The 11,606-nt window shown below is 43.4% G+C and overlaps 1 protein-coding gene across 2 annotated transcripts in view; it reads right to left on the bottom strand.

Moving 5' to 3' along the window:
* Positions 1–40: 40 nt before the first annotated feature.
* Positions 41–11,606, bottom strand: part of arfgef1 (ARF guanine nucleotide exchange factor 1) — a 52,229-nt gene continuing 40,663 nt past the window's right edge. For both annotated transcript variants that reach the window (XM_006794593.3, XM_006794594.3), the window contains 18 exons: positions 11,371–11,515; positions 11,189–11,279; positions 10,980–11,020; positions 10,668–10,837; positions 10,039–10,190; positions 7,437–7,609; positions 7,136–7,296; positions 6,580–6,710; positions 6,205–6,334; positions 5,915–6,050; positions 5,525–5,663; positions 5,085–5,157; positions 4,750–4,909; positions 4,504–4,643; positions 4,235–4,406; positions 3,934–4,072; positions 2,651–2,768; positions 41–1,455 (listed from right to left, as the gene is read on the bottom strand). In XM_006794593.3, coding sequence (XP_006794656.2) covers positions 1,243–1,455; positions 2,651–2,768; positions 3,934–4,072; positions 4,235–4,406; positions 4,504–4,643; positions 4,750–4,909; positions 5,085–5,157; positions 5,525–5,663; positions 5,915–6,050; positions 6,205–6,334; positions 6,580–6,710; positions 7,136–7,296; positions 7,437–7,609; positions 10,039–10,190; positions 10,668–10,837; positions 10,980–11,020; positions 11,189–11,279; positions 11,371–11,515 — 2,484 coding nt within the window. In that variant the 3' untranslated portion in view covers positions 41–1,242. The remainder of the gene's footprint in view (positions 1,456–2,650; positions 2,769–3,933; positions 4,073–4,234; positions 4,407–4,503; positions 4,644–4,749; positions 4,910–5,084; positions 5,158–5,524; positions 5,664–5,914; positions 6,051–6,204; positions 6,335–6,579; positions 6,711–7,135; positions 7,297–7,436; positions 7,610–10,038; positions 10,191–10,667; positions 10,838–10,979; positions 11,021–11,188; positions 11,280–11,370; positions 11,516–11,606) is intronic.

Raw genomic sequence — 11,606 nt, 5'->3', positions numbered from 1 at the left:
TTATTAAACAGCTGGCAGCAACTGTAATTCAGTGATTCAGCATTTCAAATCAACCAAGTTCAAAAACTTTATTGACCTAGAACCTGATTAGAATGCCAGATGATGTATTGTACAGAAAGTTGTACATATTCTTTTGCAACATAGAAAACTTTACATTGCTGTATCATATACATTTTTGTTTTCTACATCCATGAGCAGGAATGCACCCCAGTCATACTTAAAGCACAGCTAACATTTGTCATTTTCTCTATACATATATCTTTCCCCCAGACCAAAGAAAAAAAAAACATTAAATATATTATTAACTTCTGATTTTTATACACAAGAGTGAAAACTAAACTCACATGAAAACAGACTAGTGACTCAAAAAAGCAGCTAGAATCAGTTTGCTGTCGTCTTCCAGTTATAGAAGCCCCGTTATCGTCTATTTCGGTTAAAAACCTCATAACATATAAAATGGAATAATTTAACCCATCACTTTCCGCGGTCTTAGTTTAATTACAAATCGTACTGTTTAGGACAATCTGCAGGAGGTGGTACAGTCAAATAAATTATCACAAAAGTAAAATCTCCAGTGCATTTGAAAAACAAAAACAAAACAGATCAAGTGCAGCAAATCCAGAGAAGGAAAACAAATTTAAACAAAAATAAAAGAAATTTAGTGTTATAAGATTATATTACACAACGGCAGATCAGATCTGTACAACTAGTATCATCCAAGAGGCTATCCATACTAATGTTAGCCATCTGCAGTGCAGACAGAGATCATTACTATCAACGTGTGACAAACGTCACTGTCATAGTTGCAGAATATGTCTTTTTGCATGTTGCTGAAACCATTCATTCTTTGTTTTAAATATACAGTAAGAAGCACACCTTTTTTTTTTTAATATCTTCCTTCTGAGCAGATCAGAGATATGGATAACTGTCAGTTGGTTATCAGTAGTTTTATCCAGTAGAGGCATCGCTACACATGGTACAAGACATGTTTTTATAGTGTTAGCAAGGACTCCGTCTGGGCTGTTTGTGTGTACAGGCGTGTCTGTGTGTGTGGTGACAGGGTTAAGGGAGCAGGTGGATGTTAACAGATAACTGACTGACAATCAGCCAATTTTAAATCAAGTGTTCGGCATGAAAACACACCGAGGCCCCTGAGGCAGCACAGAGCACCAGCACGGCCACGCGAATCTACGACGGAGGCCTCGGTAGAGCTTCGTGCTCCAGGCTGTTTGCGGTGCAGCGTCACTGGGCCTCCTCCCCAGCCTCCTCTCCAACCTCCATGTCAGTCTCTGGCTCACGGGCCTGCTGAGGCTCTGGCTCAGGCAGCTGTGCAATGTTAAACACGATGCCGATACGCAGGTAAAACTTTCTTAGGATAGCTCGGAGCTCGGGGATCAGGTCGAACTGCATGATCTCACACAGAAGAGGGTAGTATCTGGATGCATGAGCTTTGAACTGCAAGTGGAGGTGAGACGAGAGAGCAGGGAAGAGACAGAGGAAGACAATGAGAAGTTAGATCTTTAAACACATGCTCATATTCTTTTTGATGTACACAAAAATCTACAAAGAGAAATCTGTAATGGCCCAGTCACACTAGAGTGAAAACAGGATGACAACCTCACTGTGACCAGAAAAATAAATAAATAATAAAAACAACTGACTGGGACTGAATTTAATTTTTTCGCGTTGGGTGACTAATTGCAGGTTTTTTCAGTGAATAGTTTTGTTCACAGGGTGATTTGACAGGTTGCCTTGTGGGAGGCGGCAGAGAATGTAATCACTCACAAACAAATTTGCAAAGGTTTGTAAATAAATGCCGCCTCATTCATAAATGCACAGACTGCCAACATGCTGCTGATGAATGAAACTTGTCTGCAATCTCTTTGCATTAGGGAACTTGACTTAACTGGCTGCCAATTGTTATCTGGTCATATATTTATATATGAAAGCAAGGTTGCAAAGTGTTTGTGTTCTTTTGCAGTCAAATTGGATCAAATTTTGTGGAGGACTTTCTGAATTTTTGATTCAGATGTATGAGGTTCTGGTTGGACTCTGAGCATAAGGTGGCATAGATGGCAACAGATCTTTCCCCCGATTTATCACAGTTAATTGCCAAGTTATCACTAACACATTGCATGCAAATACCAATTTGACCCCATTTACTTGCAAACAGACCATGGTCTAATTCTGTCACATTTCCATTTTATTATCATCTTGATGCGTCAAAGTTGCTTTGAATAAGGCAACTGACTGCAATGGTTTGCAGACCAGGTCTCCATCTTTGAAGCATCTATTTCAAATGCAATAAGATGAGTTCATTTCACTTGATTGTAATAATTTTGCTGTTATCTTCAACCACCATTTTCCCATACCATAATACTCAAGGAAAACATGATGATGAATGTAGTGGGATTAAGGTTTAGCCTGCTCAGTTTTGTTTGTTGTATGCCTGACAGGATATGTGCAAGCATATGTAACAGCACACATGGCCAAAAATATGTTTGTTTTGCCTCTGACACCAATAAAATACAAAAAAAAAAATATAAATGCAGTCTTAAGTATTAAGCTACATCACACATAGCCTTAAAAGGTCTTGTCTGTGTGTGCGCAGCAGCGAGAAAGAGCATCAGTGGGTGTTTTGGCTTCTTACCCTTTCATCACTGATCTTTAGCACCTTGGTGAGGAAGAGCAGCAGCAGGTTGGTCCACGCTTCTCTGTGGCTTTCTGAGGTCAGGGCCAAGAAGTATGCTACAGCCTCGCTGCACACGCTACACGAAAGAGAAGAAGAAATCTGGATTAACACACCGAACAGAACAAGCCTGGAAGTCAAATATGAAGTCAAACATAGAAAAGTGCTTCTGATTCCTGTGTTGTTTTCTAACGTTCTGTAGCAAGGCAACATCTGCATCCCCCGCCTCACTTGTCACATAAAAAATTGCTGCAGTGAGGATGATGAAGGTTGCTCTAGCTCAACGACTGCTAATTAAAACCCCCGACTGAGGCTGGTATAAAAACAATTGGATGTTTTTCTCCACACTTTAAGCTCAAGGAAAACTGAAGCCACCTTTCGTCTTTGATCCTGCAGCTGCCTGACAACATCCACTTTCTCCTCTCCTCCCTCCTTCATACTCACAGCTCTCCCGCCTCTGTGACTTAATGGCCACCCAAATCTGCTTTGGTCCCTGCGCTAATCAAACCAGCATGTGAACTGCGTGGCCTAAACAGAAAAAGTGCTTGTGTGGAGTTCAGAAATAAGCCTGTGCTGCTGATGTGGTGTTTTAAGTGACACACAGCAGCATTTCAGTGAATTAGGATCTGCATGCAGGCACTAGCCTCCTCCACCCGCATCCATTCTTATCTCTTCTCTAATAATGAATGCAACGAGGAGAGACGTGCAATGATTCTGCTTCATCTTGACATCATCATCAATATGAAGGCGAGGCAGGGAGAGAAATGGGATGACAGCAGTGTGTGAGGCGTTGAATAAAGACAGTGTGATGACAGCAGTGCTGACTGAACAATGAAACATCTTATGCGCTGATTCCTTTGGATCCAAACATCACACAGCATCCACTTCAGACAACCTCAAAGCTGCTAACATGCTGGGCCTTCGCCACAAGTAACCGACTACAGTTACCGAAATCTCAACAACCCTCTCCCTAATGTCATAGCGACAACAGAACAGCCCTTTCCTTCAGACGTCTTGGGCTTCATTTGACCAATAAAATAGTTTATAACTACAGAATAAATGCAAATAGACTCACGTACACTTAGACGAGGAGTTAAGCCAGTCCTTTTCCTTATAGCCTCTAATAGATTACTATAATAATATTGAGCCAATAATACGATTTGGGATGTTTACACTCAGCTCCACTGATTGCCTCAGTAGATGCAACGTTACCGCTGCCCATCAGGATAGCATGCGGTCCTTACTTGAGCAGTCGTCTCTGGACCTCCTCCCAAGCGTCCCGGCGGCTCTCGTCTGTGTACATGCGAAACAGGATGCGCAGCCCACATGCCAGGCTGCTGGTCTCCTGCTTCAGGAGATTGGGCTTCGACTTTCCTTTGAAACCTTCAAAATGAACACACGCAAGCAAGTGTTTACAGCTCAGCATATTCAAGTTTTTGTCTGTCAAACCTAAAGAGACTCGAAACCGACTTGGTGTTACTGTAATTTTTGACTAATGATCAAAAGCAAAGGAGAAAAGATGGAGCCCATGTTCTCTCGCCCTACCTGCTTTCCACAGCAAGGTTCTTTGCTCATTGTTGGAGTTGAAAGCCTTGGCAAAGTGGTGCGAGTCCAGCAGGCAATCCAGCAACTTAAACAGCTGCTCAGAGGTCAGGTAGCGATACATTCCCTGGTCCTGGGTCTCCACGGAGACGTCTGCTGAACACACAGCATCCCGCTGTGAAAAGACAAATGAATGATGCATTACTGTGTAACACAAAAACAAAACACGGCCGCATTTCTACGCGGGTGTGGGAGAAAACAGCTGTTTGTACCTGAGCAGCTGCAAAGTTCTCCGCATCTTCCTTCTTACTGGTGGCGGGGAAAAAGACGATGTTGTCGATGGTCTGGATCAGCTCCAGCTGCACAACGCACTTTATGAGCAAAGCCGAGAACAAACGCTGCTCCTGGATCTCTGTGGGATATGCAGGGGGGAAAAAAAGGGAAACAGTTAATCAGAAAATGTATGCAGGCAAAAAACACACAGGGGTCAAAATATCTGAGTGAAGTGGCAGACTGACTTGTTTGGGTCCTACTCCTTGGACCGTCCTCGGTCACGCCTGAGGCTGAGCTGTGCTGACTCTGCCGACGATTCTCCATCACAGCTCTATCGGAGCTGCTGATGGAATGCTGGTCATCAGAGCGGGACTGGATGTCCAATGACTTCTGGGAAACTGAGTCCTGGGAGCAAAGTAAACAGAGGTACTGCTATAATGCAAGAGCTGTACGTGTAAATCAATCAGTTATAGAAAATCTAACTTGTGTTCTCGTGAAAAAAGAAAAGCAAAAATGCAACAATTTCATCACCTGCAACAAGCAGATGAAAGAAATAATTAGTGATATAAATGAAAAATACCAGCTGTTTGTCAGGCAGGCTCTGTGTTGATAAGTGCTCTCCCTCTGCCCCCGCTGGTCTCCATGTTAAAAGCCTTTGAGACAGGAGAATTAGTCATTCAATAAAACCCAACAAATTCATCTTTTCATGCAGGGTAATAAACAACATCCAGCTTTCATTATAGAAAAGTACCAGAGACGGCCGGCCGACTAAACCAACCAAGGTCTTAATTTAAAATCCACTATGATTTTTAACTTAATTATACATAATCTGAAAGAATGTGATTACACTGAATTGAGAGTGAAACATTAAAATCTAGACGCACAAAGCGAAAAATTAAGACTTTTATTCTTTAATTCGATCTGCCGCTTTCATTTTGCAACTAAGCACTGCTATAAGAATAACCGCAGGGATTAAATGCTGCATTCAAAAGCATGGGTGTGTTTTTGGCAGCAGCTTACGCGTGTGGGATTGTGGTCTTGAAGATGTCCAGCATGCAGTTACATGTCTTGTCCCAGGTTTCTGGGGAAAACTTCTCTCCATTAAGGATGACCACATTCTCTAGACAGTTTGTGCCTGAACGGGCGAGCTGCTCATTATCTGCAGAAGAAGATAAGAGGAGGATGAGGGGGAGGAGGGGGGGAGAGATAAGGAAACGGTGAATTGGAGAGGAGAGATGTTTCCTTATATTGCAGTACCTAAGGGACTAACTGTGCAGCTAAACTACTTGACACTGACAGAAAGGGGGTTTTTCACTGGTCCGGCCCACCTAAGTGAGCTGCACACCTCCCTGCCCCTTTTTAGATAATTCTGCCTGTAAACATTAGCCAAAAAGAGGGATGTGCACTCACCTTGCTGCACACACCAGTAGAGCTGAGCAAGGATGTCATCCAGCAGGACGCCATTGAGGGACTCAAAGTATTGGGTGAAGACATCGCAGATGGCGTAAAGTGCGTGGTTGCAGGTAGTCGTCATCCACTCTGCTTTCTGAGGGCGCAGTGAGAAAGTTTCAGCATGAGACCAAAAACAAATATACCGGGAGATTAAAGATTGTGCTCTGACATTTTCCGAGTGCATCTGGCTGAGCCGTTCAAACACAGGATGTGAAGCAGAGGATGTGGATGAAAGCGTTATCGTGTACCTCAGTCTGTTGCTCGGGCAGCTTCATGTTGTCAAAGATCCTGAAGACAATTCTGAACAGATCCTGCCACCAGTGTTTTTCAAAGGTGTGCCCATAGGTCTTCATCACTTCAAACATCACTGTAAGCCCCCTGGGAAATACGCAGACACACATGCACATTTTGTTTTTCTTAATACTATAGGCGATGTGTTTTTAAGTCTTTAAAGTCTATAATCTAGCATTAACTCCAGCTGTGCAGCAGGACTATGCAGAACCCCTGCAATTCTCCATTTCCAATCAGCTGAAATGTGAAAGCGTTTTAAAAGCACACTTGTGCATACAGATACCCACCCTATAAGCCCCTAAACAGCAAGCTAAAAGGTAAATCCCGCCTACCTGGTCCTGACATCCAGCTTACACCTGTTGATGATGCAGGAGAGCTCAAAGAGAATAGGGAACCAACCCCGCACCCACACACGGTCCTCGGGCGCTACATTCATATCATCACTGGTGTAGTCTTTGAAGGCCTGCCAGAGAAATAAGAGCCATGTTCACCACTGCACCATTTCTGCCTCAGGAGACAATTAATCCTCCCACACATCCATACATATTGTTCATGCCCCTGGTACGCACTGCACATGTTCTCAAGTTATTACGTCAAGCACAAGAAGGTGTTTTTTTGCAGACAGTAGTAGATGTAGGATAGATTACAGAACTACATATATATTCATAATGCTAATGTCATGTATCTTTAATGCATTATCTTTAATAGTGTCTCTATATTGATGTCTTTAATATGACTTCAATTTTTTGCTGCTTCAACCAACCATTTATATTCAGACTATCTGAGCTGATGCACAAGTCGGTGCATTTTGCATCATAATCAATCACAACACGCCTCCCGTACAGTATTAAATTAAGCGATCTGTATAAGACGAGGACTCGTATTGACCTGTGGCCTATCTGAGACGTATTTGGCGCAGTGTCGGATGAGGCGGATGGCTTCCATGCTGGTGTCTGGGAATGAGGCATTGCAGGCAAACTCTGACAGACACTTCACGGCATCCTGGAAGGAGTCGATTGTAGCCGCAAAGTGCTTTTCAAATACATTCGCTAGGAGGCAGACAGAGGAGGGAGCAAAATTAGAGGAGTGGTGGGGGTACAGGGGAAACGCAAATTAAATCAGTCTGCTGACTACAAGGGAAATGGAAGTGGTTAACGATAAAATAAGTTGGGGAGGTTGTTGGACTTACTGACGATATGACCAGTGGTCTGGAAGGCCAGCTCCACGATGCTCTCATCTTGGTCAGAGGCAGCCAGGTGGAAGACGGAGAAGATGTTTTTCCATCCTGAACGGATGTTCGCTGCCTGGGAGTTAACCATCTGGGCGATACAGCGCACCACCATGTCTCGGATGGTGGGAGACCTGAATGGGAGACAGAGTAAAGAGGTGAGTGATGAAGCAGAAGGGGTCAAAACAAAGACGAAAAAGAAGAGGAAGGGAGGAGCCAAAGGCAGCACACAGATGAAGACGCAAAATAGGAGGAATAAAGTAAACAAATATTTAGTATACCACATACAATGTATATGTAGTAACATCCTGTTATACAGTTTAAACCTTCTGTTTAAGGATGGAAGCCAATCAGAAGCAGTCTTAGGATATTTTCACACCAATGGTTTGTTTACTCTGGTCCAAATCAGTTGATGAGTTTATAAACCTGTAGCTTTTCTTTAGTTTGGCTTCTTAACGCAAAAAACTTACAAGTGTATTTGAAGTGTATTGAATAGATGTGTCTGGGGTGAGAGCAACAAAAGTACATACAGGAAGAAGGTGCTGTGCTCTGGACTGCTGGAGAACATGCTACCCCTGATGCATCACACAATGCTAAGCATACAGGATGTGACTACAGAAAAGCTTTTAACTTCAGCCTGTAAGGTGCACGTGATAGTTTGGTTGGATGGAGGTCGGATCACATCCACGCCATAAAGAGACACTCTTAAGGAGAGGATGGCCTTAAAGGAATAAAAGCTAATATAGCTTGTTTCAGGCATTGAATTTGTTAGAGAGTTATCACTGGGATGCCGGTGTGATAGCTCCCTCAGGACAAGGACTCCAGTCAGAGAGTGGGGCACAGAGAGTGCTTTCCAGATATACTTTAATGAACATTAACTGATTGAACAGCAGGCCAGTAGTACAGCAACTGGCATACTCAGTGAGAGTATAAGGGTGCGTATGTCTGTGGTTCTAAATAACAAGAAAACAGGGAGAATAATTACATGACAAATATAACAACCATTACTTTTCAACATCATACATCAATAACTAAATGCTCTGGCTTAATGAAATCTCACATTGGCAGGAATATCTGCTTATCCAAAACAACAGAAAGGCCTAATATCTCAATATTAGCAAAGATCAGCAATTAGGTGGTCATCACAGCCCTCTAGTGGCCAAATAACCTAACTGATATACACAGAGCCGACCTGTGTCAAAGGCTACGGTGGAAAATCACATGCTTCTGCCAATATCAGTCGAATCTCCTAACATGCTCCATATCAGGTACATGTCTTATAATGCGCTACCTCCAAATCTAAAACCCCTAAAGGATGTAAACAATATGTCAAAGTATAGATCCATCTCCTCCTAGACTGCCTCAGTGGAGATGTATACTTTAGCAACATAATACCACAGACTTCTAACAACTTCCTGAAATTAACGGAAGAGTGTGTGTACACACACACACACACACTATTAATTTGGGAATTGATCCTTAGAGCTAGAGAGGTTCTGAATCACACTGGAAATCGCTATTCCCACGTGCTTAGCCCTCCTCGGACTCTTAGTACGGCTGGACTGTCGTAAAAGCATGTGACATCATCACCCAGCAAACAATAACAATGAAAGTGAAAAATAAGGAGACTTTCTGACAGAATGCACCGAGGCACAATATAAACTAAATAAGCATTATTTTGAACTCTGGATGACAGCAAAGCTACTCTAGTAGAGTCAAAGAAGAAAAACATGGAGCTGGTGCCTGCATAATTGGTCCCTTTTAAAGAGAAGAAAATGAATCCCTTCATTGATTTCAATTAGCTTTAAAGGCTCTTGATGACATCCACTGCCCTGTTCTCAGAGAAAATGATTATTCCAGCTTTGGCTAGAGTTGTGGCCTCAGTGAAGAGCAATCCTAATTGCTCCGTAGCTATGAATGAGAGAGGAGCTCTGCCTCCACTCACCATTACACACACCGACACAGGGGAAGGCAGCATGAACGAGCATGAGCGAGACACACTGCGCTGCAGGGTTTACGTGGCTGCCTGCCATCTCCTCTCTGTTGAAGCTCTCGGGCTGTTCAATCTGTGGGTGGATTTATACTTAAACTGCTACTCCTATTTCATATCAATGAAACGTGTGCTGTAGCGAAACAGCTTTCCTCTTTGACGTGCCGCACAGCAGCCTTTACGGGAAAATCGCTCTCATTTATAAATGACAGCTGCTTAAATTCCAGCCGAGATAGATTCGGAGCAAACGAGGAAAGAGAGGCTTTTACGTGAATTCACTGAAAGGGTAATGCAAAGAGACTGAAATGGGTCAGCTGAAATGCTGGGTTGCTACTTGTCCCCACGTGAGAAAGCAAACAATATGCCAACTCACTGCTACAGGGAGGAAGGAAGGGAGGCACAGAGCTGCAGATGAGGTTAAAGGGAGAGGTTTGAGTGCATTACTTCATTCTGTGCATGCGCCCAGGAACAAGGGCGATTCCTAACTTATCTTTACACCACCAGGAACTACAGATTTCCACTTGCAGAGTTAACGTGATCACTCACTCACACATGATTGCACTCCTTCTGTACCTGTTCTTCTTCATGATGTGCTCGAAAGGCCTCAGGAAGTCTTTCTGGAATCTGAAGTTAGCCAGCTCCCCCTTTTCCAAAAACTTCATGGACAGCTGCCGAAGAGAATCCACCGCGAAAATGGCCACATCTTCATTGGGATTGCACCCAACCTACACAAAGACAGAACAATATTGTTAACACTGTATTATTTTTCACATTTTTTTCTCCTAAATTCAGCACATGATGTGCGGCTCTCTGAGAACACACTGTTCCTTTAGTAAAAAGTAAGCCTCTAACATTTCTTGAATACACTTTTCACATAACAGGCACTCCTTCGCCAAAATCCAGGTTGTAGCTGCGCCGTGAGACTCGAATCTTGGTGAGAGATGAGTCCTTGAATATCAAAATGCCAGAATTTGGCAACAATCGGTGTTTATCATTGCAAAACAGAAAGTGGGAGAGAGAAGGAAAACAAGCCTTTGTAGCTCAGTTCCTGCAAACCTTTGAGATAGATTTTCAAACCAACACTTTATGGAGGAACAAAGCTACCAAAACATAAAACCAGTGTTACTCACTTCCCCTGTCAGTGATCGTAATGTTGTGCCCGATCAGTGTATTAAGCTATGAGTTATCTAGTTCTCGCTCACCTTGTTAAAGTGGTCTCCAATAACCTCCCAGATCCTGGACCACTGCAGCCTGATGCGACCCATGTTGTAGTAGGAGATCTCCACTATCTTCTGCAGGCTGAACATACGTGGGTGTGTGGGCGAGGCCAGCTCATCCATGGACACGGCGCACAGCCAGCGCACGAAATCAACTAATGAACGGACAGAAAACGTTGGCAATGAAAAGCGGTTTGTGCAGGACGTGATTCATGCCAATCAAAAATAGCTAGCATGGACCTCTGCTTGTAAGCAATAAGGAAATTACATGTATAATAGTGGATCAGCTGGACTCACCTATTGCATTACCGTCCAGTCTGGTAGAACCTGTGAATATCCTGTACAGAAACACAAACTACTTAAGAGCTGCGCTGTATTTTCATTTCTTTTTACTCCAAAATAAAGGTAGATAAGAGGATGTGATCCTTGCTACGTTCATTTACTGCATGCTCAGTTTAAGGACATTAAAGTCTACAAATAAACAAACAACAGCAGGAGGTGCATACCTGTCCACAGCCACCACCACACTCTGAGAGCTGGTCTCTCCGATGGACTCCTGAATGCTGGCAATCTGCTTACGGTCCACAGTCCCTCCAACTGCAGAGCAAAACACAGATGGTTGTTAGGCTGATTTAGGCTTTAACGTTGGTCTTTGTGTGCATGATGCATTCAAATGATGATCGCTGACCTAGACCCAGGTACTCATCGCTGCTCTGCTCCTTCGTGCTCGCAATGAAGCCCTCTTTGCCCCGCACCGTCCCTGAGATGTAGCGCGCCTTGACCCCGGTACCAATCAGCTGAGCCAGCTCCAGCTGACTGATGCACTTCAAGATCTGCAGGGAGTGAGGTATTTGGAGGAAAAAAACAGATGCAGAAATGTAGAAAGAAGTTAAAAAACAATCAAGCGCAGCAGACTATCATATG

Source organism: Neolamprologus brichardi, chromosome 9 (assembly GCF_056152115.1).
Source record: "Neolamprologus brichardi isolate AB-2024 chromosome 9, ASM5615211v1, whole genome shotgun sequence".
In the NCBI taxonomy this organism is placed as follows: domain Eukaryota; kingdom Metazoa; phylum Chordata; class Actinopteri; order Cichliformes; family Cichlidae; genus Neolamprologus; species Neolamprologus brichardi.
The sequence above is the reverse complement of the archived record's forward strand: the minus strand, read 5'-3'. Positions and strand labels throughout refer to the sequence as shown.